The following is a 21,819-nucleotide window of genomic DNA, read 5'->3' as shown; positions in this document are numbered from 1 at the left end:
GGGCAATGTGGCCCCCTGCCCCCCAAACTGCACCCATGTTAAAAAGTGGATGGGCATGGCCCCCCGGTCCCAACACCCCTGTCTGCAGCTAATCCTGGACCTGGGGGTTGCTGATTCAATAAGCTGCAACCCAAGGCTGGAGCTCTGCCAATCAGGCTTCAAAGTGAAAGTGGAGAAACATAGCAGGGGCAGGGAGGAGTGGAGAGGAGTGGGGAAGGAAGCAGGTCTTCTGGATCTTTTCTCTACAAAGCACTGACCTTTCAGGTGATTAAAGGGAGCTAGGCAGGGAGAGGAATAAGAATAATAAAGTGGGAAAGAGGATAGTCAAAGAAAACTAGAAACATTAATTGTAGATACAGCTGATATTATTGCCTATATTTACAGTTGCCCAACATTTTTCATTATAAGACCCTATTTTCAGTTGCTTATAATTTTGCCAAACTGTAACTATTTTGTGCTGAAATTCTCCATGCTGGGTGTTTGTCTCCCATTGAATTTATTATTTGTTTATTGTTGAATTCAGGTAAAATGGTTCACCCATTTCCAAGGAGAAGACTTGGGGAAAATACTGTTTTGCCAAGGTTAAAAAAATTCATTAATTATTTCACAGAGAAGCTCTAGCACTTCTGTGCTTTGGAGCAGGGACTTGAAATTTAGCAGTACGGTTGCACTGTGTCAGGGATATGCCTTAGCTGCTCATATGAACAACTGCCAAATTTGGTTAAGCTGTAAATTTCAAAGAAAAAAAATCTCTGTTCACTCATGCTCAGTAGAGACTTGTTAGAATTTGCCTGTTAAATCCCCCGAAGATTCTATGCACACACAGCATGCTTCAGCCCTTCATAGTTCCCATCTTCTGATTGAACAGAGTATGTGCCACGCTCTCAGAGCAACTGAGGAACACCAGCATCTGTGATGCTCTGTACCTCAGGGGAACACCCTACACACCCATGTTCATCTTTATAAAATGATGGTGTGATATCCAATACAAAGTTTGTCATGTTTGGTGTCTTCGGAAGGCTCATGATGCACTGAGCATGGTTGTTATAGTGATGTTATCGTAATTGTTACAGTAATGTTGTAATAAGGTTATAATTTCATGTGTTATGAGGCTAAAAATGTATCCCCATGGCTTAAAGCAAGCCCAGACAAAAACTCTCCAAGGGCGGAGAGGCGGTTCACACCTCGACAGGGCAGGTATGGGATAAACCCAGCCCAGCCTCACAGGAACAAAAGATGCTGGCCTAGGCAGCAACAAAAGAATCCGTTAGACTCTCGAAGGAGTCATCCCCCTTCCTTTGGTCAATTTGGAACTGCAATGAGATAATGCTCACCTGACTCTGAAAGGGGGGGGCAAAGCCAAGAGGGAAGAAAGGACATAATAAAAGGGAGAGATATTTGCCATGCTCTTCCTTTCTATTCCACCTACGTCTACAGACACCACACCAAGCAACTGAAGGGCTGATCAAAGGGGAGATTCTGGCTGAAGTGCAACCAGCCAGCCTGTGGTGAGAAGAATCTAAGTTTGTAAGGGCACTGAAAGTGTTAAGATCAGTTTAGAATGTGTTTTGCTTTTATTTCATTTGACCAAATCTGACTTGTTGTGCTTTGACTTATAATCACTTATATCTACCTTTATAGTTAATAGATCTGTTTGTTTATTCTACCTGAAGCAGTGCATTTGGTTTGCAGTGTGTCAGAGACTCCCCTTTGGAGAACAAACCAGGTACATATCAATTTCTTTGTTAAACTGATGAACTTATATAAGCTTGCAGCGTCCAGCAGGCATAACTGGACATTGCAAGACAGAGGTTCCTAGGGTTGTGTCTGGGACCAGAGATATTGGCTAGTGTCATTCGCTTGCAAGTAGCTAGGAACAGCTTACATGTCAGAGGCTGTGCGTGAACAGCCCAGGAGTGGGGGTTCTCCCAGCAGAGCAGGGTAAGGCTGGCTCCCAGAGTCAAGGATTGGAGTGGCCTAGCAGATCACTGGTCCAGACAACACCAGAGGGGAACGTCACACCATCCTAGAGCTGCAGGGGCTGAGGAGGACATCCCTTGCAATAGCCTCTGCTGGCAGCCATGGCTGCTGTGGCCCAGGTACAGGAACTGAGAGTAAGGAGACCATATTTTCTATGTTCCCAATGTTCTCCCTGCTGGCACCCAGACAGCAAAGAGGAGAAGGAGGAGGAATTAGCTATAATGGAATGTAGCAAGGTGAGAAACTAGTGTTGGTAGGGGCAGAGGCATAGGTGCCGACTCCGTGGGTGCTCCGGGGCTGGAGCACCCCCGGGGAAAAATTAGAGGGTGCTCCAAACCCACCAGCAGCCAAGCTCCCCACTCCTTGCCTCCTTCTCCCACCCTGAGCGTGCCGTGTCCTCGTTCCTCCCCATCCCTCCCTCCCAGCACTTCCCGCCCCGCCGCCACTGCCTAACAGCTGTTTGGAGGTGCTTAGGACTTTCTGGGAGGGAGGGGGAAAAGCAGGGATGCAGTGCACTCAGGAGAGGAGACGGAGAAGAGGCGGTGCAGGGGTGGGCACTTGGGGGAAGGAGGAAGGGCTGGGGTGGGAAAAGTCGGGGTGGGTCGGGTACTTTGGGAAAGGAGTGGAATGGGGGTGGAACAAGGGCAGTACAGGGGTGGGAAGAGGCGGGCAGGGCCAGGGACGGCGGGGGGATTGAGCACCCACCGGGCAGAGGGGAAGTTGGCACCTATGGGCAGAGGTTTGTAGGAACCACAAGGTGGGGAAGCAGAGAAGAAGGGGGGAAAACAGAGGTTGCTGGACTAGGAGACAGGGTGGGGCTAGGAGGAGAGTGGGCAGAAACAGCCTAGGGGCAAAGAGGCAGAATGTTCTATGACGACTACAATACATTCCCCTAGAGAATCTGGAATTCAACCCAGGAATCTCAGTCTTGACATTCCTTTACTGTCAGCAAATAGCTGTGAAAATCACGGGCAAAGTACCTCTCTCTTGCTCTAGTGACTGGTCCACAAGGTGAATAACAGGTACCTACTGTAGTTCTGGGAGACAGCAGGCCTAAACCTGTCCATAGCTAAAGTCCCTCCCACAGTGGAGCTGACAGACAACAAATGAAAAAACAGGGATGTGAGCGAAGATCACAGGGCAAAAATCAGGTAATCAGCTGGAGAAACTGAGCAGAGAGGCCCCAACAGCACCCAACGCTCCTCAAAGGCTTCTAGGGAGTGATTGGACACTGCCCAGAGGAGCTCTACTCACAGGAGTGATTGGACAAGAAAACAGAAATAGACCCCACAGTCACAGAACCAACTTCCTCCTCCTGGTGTGATGGATGGCCATCTTGGCCAGCACCAGGAGGAGGTTGACGAGGAGGTCCCATGATTTGATGGGCCCATGATGGGGTATGCCAGGATGAGGAGCTGCAGGGAAAAGTGAAGCCAGAACATCAGTAAAAGATTCTGGAGAAGCTGGAAGAGAGGCTGCAACCTGATGCACTCTATGTAAATCTGCACCAAGGTCTTCCTCTCACTGCAAAAGGGACAAGTATCGGGTGAGTTTGTGAACTGTCCCAGGTACATCCCCGTGCTCATAGCTCCATGAAGGAGCTGCCAGCTGATGTCCTCTGCAGGCCATGGGACCAGAGCAGAGTACAGGCTGTCCCACTGGGGATCCTCTGCCTCCTCAGGTTGCAGCAGGTCCTGCCACTTGGTGTTGGGGTGGGACACAAAGGTGAGGAAATGAATAGAATGAAGCATGAGTTTGTATAAATGTTTCCTGGGTGCAGTTCAGAGGTGGATCATCTGGATGACATTCAGTCAACTTAGGTTTTGTGTTAGGGCGGCTGGGGAGGCTCCAGGGGCAGCAACCCGACGACAAGTTTCCAGAAGGCCTCAGGTAAGAAGTGGGTAGGGAACACCCTCATGCAGGACCCTCTAGAGGAAAACAAGAGAGGAAGGAGGCAAGGTTGCCCTCCCCTCCTGGAGCACACAATGGGGGATGTACAAGGTGGGCAGTCCCATGCACTGGCTAAGTGTCATGGGATCCACCCAGTCCCTCTGACCATAGTCCAGGAGGTCTCCAACTCTGGTGGAACCAGCCCTGACCAACCTCCAGCACACTGGGATTATTTTTCCACCTGCACAAGTAGATGGGGGTTGTGTAGCAGGGGTTCTGCAAGGAGGTCCTCCCCCTCAGCAGCTGCTCTAGACCTGGTCTCTGAGACTAGCTTCCAGGTCCTGAGGAGGTCCTGGTAGAAGACTAGTGGCTTAGGAGAGACCTCTCAGGTAGTGATAAAAGAGCTGCTGGTCATATTGTAGCCCATGAAGTTGGTGGAGGAAGGCATGCACCAGCACACTCAACACCAGACTCAACACCAGACTACCTGCAGGGTGAAGGAGTCACTGAAGGGCCTGAAGGCAGAAGGCTTGGACCTGGCTGCGGATGCGATCAGGCCCTGTTTACCCTCCCACTCAGGGGGAGGATCAGGAACTCCACAGAGAATCAGTGCATTCCTGGCCAGAAAAACTCCAGGATTTTCTTATGGAGACTGGCCAGAGTTTCCAGGGATGGGCTCAGGGTGTTGGATAGGTACCAGAGCATGGACAGGACCAGCTGGGAAAGGCACCAGAGCATCCCTGTCCTCCTTCACAATTAGTCAGCCACCCTGGCCTCGAGATCACTCCAGTTCTCCAGCCAGGAAGGATTGGTGGCAGAAAAGTAGATGCCCAGATAGAGCAATGGACCTGTACCCAACTGGATGGCCTGGTGCAGGTGGGAGGGAGCTAACCTGTCACCCACCCCAACCATCAGGCCAGAGCTTTTGACCAGTTGACCCAGGTGGAGGAGGCCACCAAACAGATAGTTTGGCAAGCCTCCACCCATACCAGGTCTCCTGGGCCATGAGGAGCACGCTGTCAGCATACACCAACAGGACCACCCACAAGCCAGTTCTCAAAGCATCAAACACATCATCCTCTTACAGTAAAGATAGAGAAAGGGCTCCCTTGTTATGGTACAGAGCTGGCCAGACAGCAGACAGCCCTAATACACCCCTCGACCAAAAGTGACGAGTTCGCTCAAGGCCCAGTTGAGCTTGACCAGACACACCAGAGGCATACAGAACCTGGAGAAAGCCCACGAACAGGGCCTGACACCAAAAGCCCACAGAGTGCCCATGAGATACCCATGCTCCATCCTGTCAAACCACCTTCTTCTGGTCCAGAGAGAGGAGGGTGAGAAACAGACCATCCCTATATGCTAGAAGGAGTACGTATTGGACCGGAGAGAGGTTATCAAAGATGGTCTGACCTGGGATGATGTAGGTCTGGATGGGGTAGATGACATCCACCAGCACAGACCTCAGATGCTGTGAGATGGCTTTCACTATGACATTGTAGTCCATGCTGACAAGCAAGACTGGGTGCCAATTCCTTAGTCACAGAGGTCCCCCTTCTTAGGCAGCAGAGCAAGCACAGCCTACCAGCACAACTCCCTATGGACTCGGCCCTGTACATGGCAAGGTACAGGCTGAGGATGTTCCAGAATATGCCGTAGAACTCCATGGTCAGCCCATTGATGCCCGGAGATTTATTAGTGGGCATCATACGGAAGTCTTCCAAGAACTTGGCCAGAATGAAAGGTTCGTCTAGCTGGTCCCCGTCACCCATACGGACCATAGTGAGTTCATCCCACAGAGCCCCACAGGTGTTGGTTGGATCCAGGGAGAAGAGGCTGTCAAAGAAGGTCCTGGCTCTTCCCTGTATCTCCACTGGATCTGTGAGAGAGCGGGGCCATCCTCTGGTAGGTGATGTGCTTTTTGGACCCCATCTTTTTCTTCATGGCATAGAAGAAGCAGAACCTGCAATCCATCTCCTTAAGGATTGGGCACCCTGGGCCCAATGGTCATGAAGGGCCCAGAGCTCATCCCACTTCCCCTGATGCTCTCTGCAGAGGGATGGATCACAAGGATGAGCTATTACCAACAGGAGAGTGGGGGGAGGAGGGGAGAAAACCCTTTGTAACCAGAGTGCTAATTTGATGATTTGAAATATCACTGAGGAACAAAGAAATAAAGAACGATTGATATGTGGAACCCAGTAATTGTTGGTCATTGCGTAGCTTGACCAAAAGGAGGGATTGTGAAAGTAGAATGAATTATATTGAAATTATAATTCATTAAAGAAATGCTGCTTGAAGGGTTTGTTGAAATATAGTTGTCAGGAAGAGAAACATTAAGGAGTGTGAGACAATGGGTCCTCAAACTAATTAACTTAGAGCTCCTACTGAGCTAGGACATTGGTAAATGTTAGTATGCAAATAAGGTATATATGTATATTTGTCAGTTTCTGCTTCTTTTTGTCTCTTATGTTAAATTGGCTTTCCCTTATCTGTTTAAATAAGTTAGCTTGAGCTTTTGCAGGAGGCTCACATATCTGGGGGCATTGGCAAAGCGCTTTGCTAATAAACAGAGTGGTCTGACAAATTTTGTGAGTCTTGAATCTGACTTCCTCAGGCGTTCTGGTTAACTGCTGGAAATGGCCCACCTTGATTATAACCACAAAGGGTTTTCTCCACCCCCCCCGCCCCCCACTCTCTCCTGCTGGTAATAGCTCATCTTAAGTGATCACTCTCCTTACAGTGTGCATGATAAATACCCATTTTTTCATGTTCTGTGTGTATATAAATCTCCTCACTGTATTTTCCACTGAATGCATCCGATGAAGTGAGCTGTAGCTCACGAAAGCTTATGCTCAAATAAATCTAAGATGCCACAAGTACTCCTTTTCTTTTTGCGAATACAGACTAACACGGCTGCTACTCTGAAACCTGCTATCATGGTGAGCCTTGGGATACAAGGTCAGAAGATGTATCAGCTGGTTCATGTGAAAGAGGAGGGTGAATTTCAAGTGTAGCCTGAGTGTGATTTTGTCCTGTAAGAATACTGTGTAGGGGTTATGTGCCATCATAGCTGCTATTTCCCCTATTCTCCTGGCCGAAGTGATCTCCACCAGGAAGGCTCTTTTCACTGACAAGTATGTAAGAGTCACCATGGTTTCAGAGGGAGGTCTAGTCAGGGTTTTCAGCACCAGGTTAGGTCCCATGTAGGGATGGGAAGTTAGGGTTGTGGAAAAAGGTTTATTATACCCCTTAAGAATCGTTTTGTGATTGGGTGTGATAGCACTGAGTATCCCTCTACTGATTGGTGGAAGGCTGTTATAGCTATTTAGTGGACCCTGAGTGAACTGAGAGACTGTACGGACTCTTAAAAAATCAGGACTTAGTCTAGGATCTTTGGAAGAGTCACAGATACCTGATAAATTTGTTGAGAATTACACCAAACCTGAAACCTGGACCACTTTTGTATGTAAGTATGATGTGTTGAGGACTGTCTACAGTGCAGTAATACCTCTTGTACCTCCTTCATGCTTTCTATGCACTCGAACCATGAAGGAGCCAAGCTTTGAGGCAGAGAATCCCTGGGTTGGGATGTAGAGTGCATCCTTCATTCTGGGAGAGGAGTTATCGAGTGGATAGGAAAGAGATCAGTGGGCACCTCACAAATTGTGACAGGTAATGGTACCAAGTCTGTCTCGGCCAAGTGGGAGCAATCAGTATGATGTGTACGCCTTCTCTTTTTAATAGGACTTTCAACAGTAGGGGAAACAAGAGGAAAGCCATAAAGAAAGCCCCTGTCCCAGGGAAGATCATCGCCCAGGGAGTGTTGCCCAATCCCAGCTCTGGAGCAATAGCATGGACATTTCTTGTTCAGGTAAGTAGTGAACAGGTCTGTGGTTGGTGTGACCCAGTATCTGAATAGGTTGTGAAGTACTGCTGGGTTTATCTCCTATTTGTGATAGTGTGGGAACTTGCGACTGAGACTGTCCGCTATTGAGTATTGTGTGCCCGTGTCATAAATATAAAGGGAAGGGTAACCACCTTTCCGTCTACAGTGCTATAAAATCCCTCCTGGCCAGAGGCAAAGGGTTAAGAACCTCAGGTAACCTGGCTGGCACATGACCAAAAATGACGAATGAGGGGACAAGATACTTTAAAATCTGGAGGGGGGAAAAGGCTTGTCTGTCTGTGTGATACCTTTGCTGGGAACAGATCAAGGATGCAAGCCCTCCAACTCCTGTAAAGTTAGTAAGTAATCTAGCTAGAAAATGCATTAGGTTTTCTTTGTTTTGGCTTGTGAAATCACTGTGCTAGAGGAAATGCGTATTCCTGTTTTTGTGTCTTTTTGAACGTAAGGTTTTGCCTACAGTTCAGAGTGGGGCGGGAACCCTGATGTAGTGGCAGAGCGCTGGGATCATTTTGAACCAGAGATCATTTTGAATCAAAAGCACAGACCTGAAGAGGTTTTATTTTTTTACTGAGAGCAGCTAGAGGGTTTTCTGTCTCTTTGTCTGGAGGCAGAGGTGTTAGTTTTTTAACAAAAGGATTTTTCTATAGGCTGGGAACAGCTATCAGAGGCAAAGGTATCAGGTTACAGCACAGCGAATTAGGAATTCACAAGCAGGGTTTTTTTTTTCTTTCTAACTCTCGGGTACAGCTAGGTTAAGTATAGAGAGGCTAGGATGACAGAAAGCAATGTCCAACAGAAACTGGAATTAGCCAGATCTGAAGCTGAGGAAAGACCGAAGGAACATGAAAGACAGGTAGAACTCAGATAGATGGAGATTGATGCACAAGCGGCCAAAGAAAAAGCAGCTAGGGAGGCAGAAGCAGCCAAAGAAAAAGCTGCTAGGGAGGCAGAAACGGACAGAGAAAAAGCCAGGGCTACGACAGAGGAGGCTGCCCAAGAGGCTGCCCACAGGAGAGCTATGGAGACAAAAGAAAAAGAAATGGAGAAGAGGGAAAAAGAGAGGAAGCATACCCTGGAGATAGAGAAGGCAAGGGCTCAGCAGAATATACCAAATAACCCTAACAATCCTTCCCCAAAAATCCACAAATATCACTGGATATCCACAAATGGGAGCGACTATGTCCACAGTATGATGAATCCAGTGATATTGCTGAATATTTTCTCACCTTTGAGAGACTGTGCACACATGCCAGAGAGTGTTCCTTCCAAGTAGGAGACCAGGTCATGGTCTTGAAGGCGCTCCAGGCCCATACAATGGAAACCTTGTGGGAAGGGCCATTCACGGTCCAAGAGCGCCTGGGAGCTGTTAATTATCTCATAGCATTCCCCACCTCCAACCGAAAGCCTAAGGTTTACCATATTAATTCTCTAAAGCCCTTCTATTCCAGAGAATTAAAGGTTTGTCAGTTTACAGCCCAGGGAGGAGATGATGCTGAGTGGCCTGAAGGTGTCTACTACGAAGGGAAAAGTGCTGGTGGTGTGGAAGAGGTGAACCTCTCCATGACCCTTGGGCGTACGCAGCGACAGCAGATCAAGGAGCTGTGCACTAGTTACGAGCCGACGTTCTCAGCCACCCCAGGACTGACTGAACGGGCATACCACTCCATTGACACAGGTAATGCTCATCCAATTAGAGCCCAACCTTATCGGGTGTCTCCTCAAGCTAAAACTGCTATAGAACAGGAGATCCAGGATATGCTACAGATGGGTGTAATCCGCCCCTCTGGCAGTGCATGGGCATCTCCAGTGGTTCTAGTTCCCAAACCAGATGGGGAGATACGTTTTTGTGTGGACTACCGTAAGCTAAATGCTGTAACTCGCCCAGACAACTATCCAATGCCACGCACAGATGAACTACTGGAAAAACTGGGAAGGGCCCAGTTCATCTCTATCTTGGACTTAACCAAGGGGTACTGGCAGGTACCGCTAGATGAATCCGCCAAGGAAAGGTCAGCCTTCATCACACATGTCGGGCTGTATGAATTTAATATGCTCCCTTTCGGGCTGCGGAATGCACCCGCCACCTTCCAAAAACGTGTAGATGGTCTCCTAGCCACAGGCAGGTGCAGTATAAACTCATGGGGCATTGCTCTATTAAGATGTTTCCAAAAGTTAAATGATTTATTCAAAGTTTGGTGAATTGCAACAAGTAAGTAACCTAAATTACAGAAAATAATCTAGATTTTTCTACAGTTGTTTCAATTGTTGTATTCAAAATTTGGTATAACGAAGTAAGAACATACTTTAAAATTTTAAACCGAAGCAGCATCCCTTAAATGACCTGCCACAAGATGTCAGAATATGTTAGAATTAGAGTTGAGTGGGTCTAATATTTATTAAGGCTGTTGATTAATTGCAAGTAACTCACACAATTAACTCAAAAAAATTAATCACGATTAATCGCAGTTTTAATTGCACTGTTAAACAACAGAATACCAACTGAAATTTATTAAATACTTTTGGATTTTTTCTACATTTTCAAATGTATTGATTTCAATTACAGCACAGAATACAAAGTGTCTAGTGCTCACTTTATATTATTATTTTTGATTGCAAATATTTGCACTGTAAAAAAGATAAACAAAAGAAATAGTATTTTTCAATTCATCTCATGCAAGTACTGTAGTGCAATCTCTTTATCATGAAAGGGCAACTTGCAAATGTAGGGGTTTTTTGTTACATAACTGCACTCATAAACAAAACATTGTAAACCTTTAGTGCCTAAAAGTCCACTCAGTCCTACTTCTTGTTCAGCCAATCGCTAAGAGAAACAAGTTTGTTTACATTTCCAGGAGATAATGCTGACTGTTTCTTATTTACGTCACCTGAAATTAGAACAGGCGTTCGCATGGAACTTTTGTAGCGGGCATTGCAAGATATTTACATGCCAAATATGCTAAACATTCATATGCCCCTTTATGCTTCGGACACCATTCCAGAGGACATGCTTCCGTGCTGATGATGCAAGATAAAAAAATAATGCATTGATTAAATTTTGCCTGAACTCATGGGGGGAGAATAGCATGTCTCCTGCTCTGTTTTACCTGCATTCTGCCATGTATTTCACATTATAGACGTCTCAGATGATGACCCAGCAGGTTGTTCGTTTTAAGAACACTTGCATTGCAGATTTGGCAAAATACAAAGGAGGTGCTAATGTGAGATTTCTAAAGATAGCTACAGCACTCGACCCAAGGTTTAAGAATCTGATGTGCCTTCCAAAATCTGAGAGGGATGAGGTGAGGAGCATGCTTTCAGAAGTCTTAAAAGAGCAACACTCCGATGTGGAAATTACAGAACCTGAACCACCAAAAAAGAAAATCAATCTTCTGCTGGTGGCATCTGACTCAGATGATGAAAATGAACATGCGTCAGTCTGCATTGCTTTGGATTGTTCTCGAGCAGAACCCGTCATCAGCATGGATGCATGTCCTCTGGAATGGTGGTTGAAGCATGAAGGTACATATGAACCTTTAGTGCATCTGGCATGTAAATATCTTGTGGCGTTGGCTACAATAGTGCTATGCGAACACCTGTTCTCACTTTCAGGTGACATTGTGAACAAGAAATGGACAGCATTATCTCCTGCAAATGTAAACAAACTTGTTTGTCTCAGCGATTGGCTGAACAAGAAGTACAACCGAGTGGACTTGTAGGCTCTACAGGTTTAAATTGTTTTATTTTTGAGTGCAGTTTTTTTGGTACATAATTCTACACTTGTAAGTTCAACTTTCATGACAAAGAGATTGCACTACCATACTTGTATTAGATGAATTAAAAAACAGAATTTATTTTGTTTTTAACAGTGCAAATATATGTAATAAAAATAAATATAAAGTGAGCACTGTACATTTTGTGTTCTGTGTTGTAATTGAAATCAATATATTTTAAAATGTAGAAAACATTCAAAAATATTTAAATAAATGGTATTCTATTATTGTTTAACAGTTTGATTACTAAAGCTGTCTTACAGCATGATTTTACATGTGGTTTAGCTATGTAGAGGCTGGGTTACTCTCTGTTACCATATGTGGTTTGGCTAGGGTGAGGTTAGTTTAATGTATACTCTTACATATAATGTAAGGTTAGCAGTGTATGTTTGTTTTTTACAGTATTCTCCTTGTAGTTATAGTTCACGTGAATCATCAATGCTTTGGAAACTGATGTAGTCCTAATGAGAAACAAGCTGACTTATCTAGTGCCACAAAATGACCAGCAACAAAAAACATTATAGCCTCAATCTCAAGCTTGCTTCTGTTGCTCATAATTCTGGTTTAAAGCCTCATATTCCTTAACTTGCAGGTGCAAGCTCTGATATAAACCACTGTGTTCTTTCTGCAGGTGGAACCAGAGGGCATCCATCCATCCCTGCCAGTCCATTTCTGTGGGAGACTTCAAAAGCACAAAAACCAGTTCAGCTCCCAGTCAATGTGAGCTGGGTGCTTCAATTGCCATTTAAGTATCTTTGAAAATTCCTACCCACCCACCGCATTTGCATCGGACCAGATATGTCTTGATTGTATGATTGTATGTATATATGTATGATTATATATTATAAAGTATCTGACTACGGTGACTTCAATTTCTTTATGCTTAGAATATGTTTTCAAGACTGTTTATAGGAAGAGCTGTGGATTAGGACTAGTGATTTATTTTGTTTAATAAAATCAGAGTCACAGAAATTGGTCAGAATTGACCCTTTGCCACAGAAGGGTCCTCTGAGAGGAGTGACTTGTCCTAGTCTCTTCAATGGGGAAACCTGAAGATATCAATTTAAATGTCAACATTGCTAACTATAAGTTCTGATGATTGTAACAGGAACATCCAGCTAATGTGTTTATCCCACAATCCCAAACTGTCTACATTACTTCTCAAGAGGTAAAAACCTCTAATTGTTGCTCCAATCCTAACTGCTTCTATATAGCAGCTGTGTGTCAACCCAAAAATCTGCAGAGTTTAAAAAAAAAATGTGTGGACAGCATAAAATAAATTGAATCTTTTATCAAAATAAATAATACAGTATTAACTGTATTTAATATTTAATTTAATAAGTATAGATTTCTTAATTTAAATGAAACCCCCACAGAACCTTCTGTATGCTGCAGAAACCAAAGGTGCTTGCAACAAAACGTAGGTTCAGCTCACTATTAAGTATGCAAAGCCTTGAATAAAAGTTATTTTAAAAGGATAACTTGAGTAAATGGACAAGCTGCAGGCAAAGCTCCTCAGGACTGAGGGATGGAGGACTCGGAATTCCATTTAGTGTTGAAGTAATAAAATTAAATAAATTTTGAGTAGGGAAGGGAATACACAGGTGTAAACCCCAGTTGCTCATTAAACACCGACCATATTTGTCTTCAGCGTAGTTGCAGCCATGTCAGTCATAAGAACATAAGAATAGCCGTACTGGCTCAGACTAAAAGTCCATCTAGCCCAGTATCCTGTCTTCTCACAGTGGCCAATGACAGGATATTAGAGACACAAAGTGGGTGAGGTAATATTTTTTATTGGACCAACTGCTGTTGGTGAGAAAGACAAGCTTGTCTGATACACAGAACTCTTCTTCAGGTCTGGGAAAGGTACTCTGAGCCTCATAGCTAAACGCAAGGTGGAACAGATTGTTTATCATAAGTAGGTAGTACATATTCTAAGGGACCTTTCAAGATAGAGTGGCCTGTTAACCCCTCTGCAGTCATAGGACAAAAAGAGGTGGTTAGTGGATTACAGGTTGTTGTAATAAGCCATAACCAGTGTCAGTTCATTACTTTAGTGTCCCGAAGAACAGCTCTGTGTGGCTTGAAAGCTTCTCTCTCTCACCAATAAAAGATATTACCTCACTCACCTTATCTCTCTCGTGGAAAGAGAAATGGGATCTAATAAGGAGTTTCCTGAATTATTAACTCTCTCTGAGTAAATGGAACAAATTTCAAAGGAAAAATTGACCTACCTTTTTAGTTTTTTGCAAAGTCTGTATGAATCTTTGTATATATTTTTACTTCAGACAAATAATTCAATACTGTTCCCCTACATTCCCCCCACAAAAGAAAACAGTATATGTACCTTAGCACATAAATACACAACAGACCAAACATATTTCAACAAGAAAATCACTGTATCAAGCCTACAACTACAAATTATTCAGAGTAGAAAAAAGGACTATAAAAATCTTGAATATTACATTGACTGTAAACTTTTATAGCTGAATTTCTTCACTTACTGAAATGAAATCTGAGTACAGCTGTCTTATTGAAGTCAATGAGGGTTTTGCCTTTGGATTCAATGAGGCTACAATTTCACTATGACCTTTATAGCTGCTGAAGTTGTGGAAGGGGAAGCAGATGTTTTCAGGAAATACGACTTCCTGATGCTTAGTTTCCCTGTCCCTCCAAAATGTAGGTGACTCAGAATTGCTAAGCTCCTTAGCGAGGAAAGCTCATATAAATTATCTCTCCGCTTCCCCATAACCTTCTAGAACTATAGGTTGCTGTGAACAAAGTAAATGACTATGCAAGATTTCCTCTCTTGTAATGCAGCCCATCAAGCTATTCTCTTCTTCAAACTCCTCCCCCAAATCCACTTTGTTCTCTTCTCAGAGAAGGGAACACCTCCACAAAATAATCCCTCCAAAGAAAAATATTCACATGTGATAGCTCCATATTCTTCATAGAAATATTGTTATGATATGAATATGGGATAATTACGATATGATCTATGCAAGATTGGTCATGTGAGATGTCATTGGAAAGGTTGTGATTGACTGACTGTGATTATACTATTTGTATGCATGCATTATTTATCTGAAGTTAGGAATATGGACTATTTATCATTTACAAAAGTGCTTGCACACCCACCAGACAGTAAGCAATCAGCCTGGATGGGCCATTAGGAAGGGCAGTAGGACTTTGAAGATGCTAATCTCCCTCCTTCCTGAGAAGTTTCCTGTGATACTGCTTTAACAGGGTCAGGTCATCATGTCACCTGGTACTGGACATCATTTAGGACTTCTGGTATTTTTTCACTGGACGGGGGTGAGGGTAAAACTAGGAAACAAAGGATTCCCGCCACATGTAAATCCTATTTAAGGCTGGGGAGTGAGTTAATCTAGGCTCTTCTCCACTGCCTCCCCGTCAAGATGGAAGACTGCTGAAAACACATGAAGAAACAAAGGAACTAAGCTGGTGGGGGGTGAGGGCAGGGGCTGAGCCAAGGCAAGAAAGGTCAGCCTGTGAAGGGAATACCTGGAGATTTAAGCTGCAAGCAGTGCAGTTTACCTTCAAGAAACTCTGCAACCTGCATAAAACAACATTTAGGGTTAGAAATTAATATTTATAGCCAATTTCTTTAAATTATTAAGGCTAGTTTGCACGTTTGTTTTATTTGCTCAGTAATCTGCTTTAATCTGTTTGCTATCCCTTATAATCACATAAAATATACCTTTTGTAGTTAATAAACTTGCTTTTTTGTTTATTCTAAAACCCAGTTTGTACTATTCATAACTGGGGGTCGGGGGGAAGCTGTGCACATCTTCCTCCACAATGAGGGAGGGAGCCAACTTCATGAGGTTATGCTGTATAGGTCTCTATACACTGCAAGACAATATAATTTTGGGTTTACACTCCAAAGGGTGTGTGCACTTGAGTGCTGGGCAATCCCCGAGCTCAGACTTCCCACACAGAGCTGATTGCAGACTCTGTGTGATTCTACAACTGGGTGTGTCCCTACCTGTGTCTGTGTGCCTGGCACAGCAGGACAGGGTGAGGGAGCCCAGGCTGGTGGAACGGGCGGGCTGAGTGGGACCCCAGCATATCAGGTGGCACCCTGAAAGGGGGGTCCAACCTCTCATAGCATGTTGAACTAACAAACTGGCTGTATTTTAAAGAAGCCTTATTGGGGGCGCAGGAACATACCATCCCGATGTGCAGAAAGAATAGCAAATATGGCAGGCGACCAGCCTGGCTTAACAGTGAAATCTTCAGTGAGCTTAAACACAGAAAGGAAGCTTACAAGAAGTGGAAACTTGGACAGATGACTATAGAATATAAAAATATTGCTTGAGCATGCAGGGGTATAATCAGGAAGGCCAAAACACAACTGCAGTTGCAGCTAGCAAGGGATGTGAAGGGTAACAAGAAGGGTTTCTACAGGTATGTTACCAACAAGAAAAAGGTCAGAGAAAGTATGGGACCCTTACTGAATGGGGGAGGCAACCTAGTGACAGATGATGTGGAAAAAGCTGAAGTACTCAATGCTTTTTTTGCCTTGGTCTTCACAGACAAGGTCAGCTCCCATACTGCTGTCCTGGGCAATACAGTATGGGGAGGAGGTGAGCAGCCCTCAGTGGTGAAAGAACAGGTTAAGAACTATTTAGAAAAGCTGGTCATGCACAAGTCCATGGGTCCAGATCTAATGCATCCAAGGGTGCTGTGGGAGTTGGCTGATGTGATTGTAGACCCATTGGCCATTATCTCTGAAAACTCGTGGCAATTGGTGGAGGTCCCAGACGATTGGAAAAAGGAAAATATAGTGCCCATCCTTAAAAAAGGGAAGAAGGAGAAACCGGGAAACTACAGACCGGCCAGCCTCAACTCAGTCCCTGGAAAAATCATGAATCAGGTCCTCAAGGAATCCATTTTGAAGTACTTGAAGGAGAGGAAGGTGATCAGGAACAGTCAACATGGATTCACCAAGGGCAAGTCATGCCTTACCAACCTGATTGCCTTCTCTGATGAGATAACTGGCTCTGTGGATATGGTGAAAGCAGTGGATATGACATATCTTGACTTTAGCAAGGCTTTTGGTATGGTCTCCCACAGTATTCTTACAAGCAAGTTAAAAAAGTACAGATTGGATGAATGGACTATAAGGTGGATAGAAAGCTGGCTAGATTGTTGGACTCAACAGGTAGTGATCAATGGCTCGATACCTAGTTGGCAGCCAGTATCAAGCAGAGTGCCCCAAGGGTCAGTCCTGGGGCTGGTTTTGTTCAACATCTTTATTAATGATCTGGATGATGGGATGGATTGCACCCTCAGCAAGTTCACAGATGACACTAAACTGGGGGGATAGGTAGATATGCTGAAGGGTAGGGATAGGGTCCAGAGAGACTTAGACAAATTGGAGGATTGGGCCAAAAGAAATCTGATGAGGTTCAACAAGGACAAGTGCAGAGTCCCGCACTTAGGATGGAAGAATCCCATCAGATTCAGGCTGGGGACCGACTGGCTAAGCAGCAGTTCTGCAGAAAAGGACCTGGGGATCACAGTGGATGAGAAGCTGCATATGAGTCAGCAGTGTGCCCTTGTTGCCAAGAAGGCAAATGGCACATTGGGCTGCGTTAATAGGAGCACTGCCGGCAGATTGAGGGAAGTGATTATTCCCCTCTATTCGGCACTGGTAAGGCCACATCTGGATTATTGCATCCAGTTTTGGACCCACCACTACAGAAAGGATGTGGTCAAATTGGAGAGTGTCCAGCAGAGGGCAACAAAAATGATGAGGGGGTTGGGGCACATGACTTATGAGGAGAGGCTGAGGGAACTGGGCTTGTTTAGTCTGCAGAAGAGAAGAGTGAGGGGGGACTTAATAGCAGCCTTCAACTACCTGAATAGGGGTTCCAAAGAGGATGGAGTTCAGCTGTTCTCAGTGGTGGCAGATGACAGAACCAGAAGCAATAGTCTCAAGTTGCGGTGGGGGTGGTCTAGGTTGGATATTAGGAAACACTATTTCACTAGGAGGGTGGTGAAGCACTGGAATGGATTACCTGGGGAGGTGGTGGAATCTCCATTCTTAGAGGTTTTTAAGGCCCGGCTTGACAAAGCCCTGGCTGGGATGATTTAGTTGGCGTTGGTTCTGCTTTGAGCAGGGGGTTGGACTAGATGACCTCCCGAGGTCTCTTCCAAACCTAATCTTCTCTGTATCCTATCCCTACCCTCCAGCGTATCTACCTCTCCTCTCAGTTTAGTGACAACGGTGTCATCTACTGCCTATCAACACCTAGAAATGGTGCAGTATCTGGGGTATTTTTATTTTAGGTTTACTTGTTTATTGCCAGGGAACCTATTTGGTTGGGCCTGGGTTTTAAACTCAAACTGTCAAACCACATCTCACTGTTGTTTCTTATTAAGTTACCTGTTTAAATAAAAGCTGTTATCTGTTTACTTTATTCTTCTCTCTCCTCTATCCATTTGCATCATGGGATAGGGAGGCACACTATCTTTCCCTTCTAACCCTCAGGTGATAGATACTGGATAAAGGTCCAAGATCCTGCTAATTAGCTGCAAGGTATATCTGGCCTATACCATCCTCACCAACATAGTTAACATTGCAGGGTTAACACTTTGCATCCCTAGTTTTGAACCTATGACCCCTCACTCCTGAACCTATTATTCCTTAGTTGTTCCCCATCACCAGTTTAGTCCTAGGTCCAGTGGCTCCTTCCTCAAGGCTGGGGGAGGAGCCTTTAGACACGGGTGGGCTTGCACCTGCCTGCCTCCCAGAATTTCAATATGGCTGAATGATGTCAAGGCTCCTCTCACCCACATGGGTGTGTCACCACTCTGCAAAGATTGCTTCCCCATCCCCCATGGAATAAGCCATGGTCTAGCTAGCCCCTTTAAGTTCGTAAAAGTTCTGCATTAGTAAGGACAGTGACATTAGGTCAACAAATTGTTTTAAATATAAATTTAGGCTGATACCATAATTACAACTTCTGATTTAAAGGAAAGGCTCATTTATGCTTACTATGGTGCAATGCAGGAGGAACCTGCTCCTGGCTAATGCACCAGTCTCTTCCGGGGGCTCTGGCCCTGCCTCTCTCCCACCTCAGCTAGCAAAAGCTGGTGTGGGGCTGTAAGGTGTTTTTGGTACATGATTATATTCTGTTATGAATGTTGCTACAGTTCAAAATGGAGTTTAGAAATTCAAGATGGCGCATATGATAGGAAGGGTTTGAACTCCATCTTGGTACCCTTCTTCATGGCATTTTCCCGCCAAAGCTCTGTTTCCCGCCAGAACTTGAGGGACTGAGAACTGGCTGGAACTGGTTGGGAGCAGTGCCTGTCAGAGTGTGCCTCAGGAATATGTGCCACAGAGAGCATATAAGGGACTGTCAGTGGTGATGCAGGTGCTGTCTACCATCGAGGCAGCCGTGTCCAGGTTCTTTGTGCGGCATCGGATCAAGACTTTGGCTACAAACATTTGTTAAGGACTCTGATACTTACCTGACTCCTGTAATCCACCAAAGGATCCAGTGAAGACTTTGCTATCAGCCCAGATCTGTTGATCTCCTGCTTTGGCAGTAGAGAGCCAGATCCTCCGATGTTCCAGAGATCCTGAGACGGACCATCCGTTGCCGGTGTCCTCCATCTGCAGCTAGAAGAGACACAGCAATTATTTTTTGGGCATTTATTAGTTCAATCAAGGGACAGTTTAAGGGTCTGGGCTTTATGCCCTCTTGCTGGAATCTATTTGTGGGTATTTGTAGTGTTCCTGACAGTGAATCTTTCCCCAGTTGTATCTATCCTTTAATAAATCTTCTTTCTGTTTAAGGTTATATTCTCTCTATCCTTTATTTCAATGCAACACGGGCAGGAGGCACACAGATTTCTAATTCTCCCAGTTGATAGATGCTGGTAGGAGTTGAACCTGTTGTATATGTCACCTCCTTATTATTCTACTCAGAGATTTTGGGGTAACAGGGCCATGAATACACTTACATGTTGCCCCTATGAGATTTGTACATCTGAACTCCCTGAGGACTGGGGGAACACTGAGCCTACCTTTCAGAATTGCTGCAGACCTCTACAAACCAGCCATTGTGACTGTGGGAGGCTCAGTGCCTCCAAGAGCTGGTGCTGAAGGGTCATCGCCCCTGACTGCAGGCTGCAGCTTAACAGGCTGTTTGACTTAAAGTAGTAACTCTGTATAGCTGCACTCCATTAGACGCTTAAACAGCTACTATGCCACTGAAAAACTTCAGCCTAAATAAGCACATGGTTTGGTAAATTCGAGACAAAGAACTGGCTGGAACTGGTTGTTCCAGACAGTTCCAGCCTCCCTCCCTCACCACTTAAGCATCTCACCAAATAAAGGGACCCATCCTGCTTCCTTAAAGCCAAAGGAATGTTTGCAACTGCTTTATCTGGGATGGGGGTGCGCCCTTATTTATCCAAATCTCAGAGTGGGGTTAATCTGGGAGCTTTCTCCAACATGCCAGCCAAATTGCCAATGCACCTTCCTTTACTCACAGGAGGTGACTGAACAGATCGGACTGAAAAACAGCCCTTGCGTGTGGGAAATGCAGTATAACGCCGACAGCCCGGCCTGGCAGCTCCGGCTACAGTGGAGCTGTTAGGCAGAGCGCTTGGTAGAGATGCTGCAGAAAGGCTCTCGTGAGTAGGGCGCATGGACCAGCCACGCTGAGGCTGCTGCTAGGGCCTGCCCTTGCTCAACACTGCGGAGGGCCTGGCTGTGCAGGCGCGCGCCACGCCGCTGCCCCTCAGGGAGTCAAGGAAGCCCATGGCTGGAGCAGAGGAAACCCCGCAGCAGCAGCACGACAGGCCGGACTCCCTCCGGAGCTACATAAAGTTCCACGCGGCAGTGCGCAAGCGTAGTGGGGCAAAGACCCTCGGATTTTCTGAACAGTTCCAAAATTCCACGCGCCGGGAGCGCGCGGGGAGATGCTGAAGGAACGTTCCGAGCCACCTCCCTCAGCGAGGCAGCACTGCTCCCAGTGCGCATGGTCGGTTGCCAGGGCGGCCGTATCCAGTGAAGGTTTAAAATCTGCTGCGCATGCGCACTATTGGTTCTGGCTCCGGCGAGGGGACGCCACATTAGGACAGCGACCGCCGCGCTTCAGGCAAAGCCGGGCCGGGCCACTTCGCGCGGCCTCCCCTCTCCCGGTCACGGGGCGCCAGAGCCGGGCTCTCCCTGCCGAGCCTCCCTCCCGTCCCCTGCCAATGCTGCTGCCCGCGGCGCGTGTCTAGCGCCGCTCCGGACCCGGCGCCGGGCGGAGGAGCCGCGGTGAGCGGGGCCGGCCGGGGGCGCGGGCGGGGTGGATGGATCCCCGCGTGGCCTGGATCCAGCCCGAGCAGAAAGGCCCCGCCAATGCGCTGTGGATGCAGATCTGGGAGACCTCGCAGGGCGCGGGTGGCCGTGGCTTCCCGCACTACCTCTGCCTCAACTCCCCGGCCCTGGACCCCGTCGCCTCCCCGCCCACCGCCTGCAGCCACGCCAGGCTTGGGCCGCCCGGGGGCGGCGGCCTGTGCTGCTCCCCGCCGCCCTCACCCTCTCCCCCGGACCTGCTGACCGGGCTGGTCCCCGCCGCCGGCTCCGCGGGGGGCAGCAGCGAGGGAGGGAGGCGGCTGCAGAAATCCCCCTCTGTGTCCTCCTCGTCCTCTTGCTCCTCTGTGGAATCGGGCACCGAGAGCCCCGGCTTCTCCTCCTCGGGCTCCTGCAGCAGCGGCTCCTCGTGCGGCCGGGCCGGGGCTCGCGGTAGCGGGGCTGGACCCGGGGAGTTTTTTAACTTCAACGAGGGCAAAGTGAGTAGCCAGCGCCCCGCGCACCAGCCTCCGCAGCCCGCGGCGAGCAGCCCGCACCAACCTCCGCCCGCCTCCCCGCAGCAGCAGCAGCATCAGTATCACCCGGGCCGCAGGAAACGGGAGAATAAAGCTAGCACGTATGGGATGAATTACCTGCTATCCGGCAGTCGGGGGGCTGCGCTGAATAACTGTCCCCGCCAGCAGGCGCTTCGGCAGCCGCCACAGACAGCGCCGCAGAGACCCGGCACACCCTGGAAAACCAGGCAATACAGCTCGGGGGTACAGGGGTGAGTACCCCCATCCGGGGGAGGGAATCAGCAGCCCCCCCTAGGAGGGGAGAGCCTGGAGTGGTGGAGAAACGGGGCTCTCCCTCTTGTAGCCATAAACTGTAGGAAATGGCCTCTTCCCCTGTTGTAACCAATTCGGGGGGAAGAGGGAAGA

At 46.8% G+C, this 21,819-nt stretch overlaps 2 protein-coding genes across 5 annotated transcripts in view; one reads left to right on the top strand and one right to left on the bottom strand.

Moving 5' to 3' along the window:
• The window catches only part of LOC141982739 (uncharacterized), a 93,269-nt gene extending 72,703 nt beyond the window's left edge, over positions 1–20,566 (bottom strand). Inside the window, exons 1-2 of the mRNA XM_074945073.1 lie at positions 20,072–20,566; positions 19,060–19,204 (exon numbers count right to left, since the gene is read on the bottom strand). Of these exons, the coding sequence (XP_074801174.1) occupies positions 19,060–19,204; positions 20,072–20,244 (318 nt within the window). The 5' untranslated portion in view covers positions 20,245–20,566. The remainder of the gene's footprint in view (positions 1–19,059; positions 19,205–20,071) is intronic.
• Positions 20,567–20,895: 329 nt separating this feature from the next.
• Positions 20,896–21,819, top strand: part of TENT4A (terminal nucleotidyltransferase 4A) — a 102,160-nt gene continuing 101,236 nt past the window's right edge. For all 4 annotated transcript variants that reach the window (XM_074945069.1, XM_074945068.1, XM_074945067.1 and 1 more), the window contains exon 1: positions 20,896–21,665. In XM_074945069.1, coding sequence (XP_074801170.1) covers positions 20,896–21,665 — 770 coding nt within the window. The remainder of the gene's footprint in view (positions 21,666–21,819) is intronic.

This window comes from Natator depressus, chromosome 2, assembly GCF_965152275.1.
Source record: "Natator depressus isolate rNatDep1 chromosome 2, rNatDep2.hap1, whole genome shotgun sequence".
Taxonomy (NCBI): Eukaryota; Metazoa; Chordata; order Testudines; family Cheloniidae; genus Natator; species Natator depressus.
This window is presented reverse-complemented; position numbering and strand designations above follow the sequence as displayed.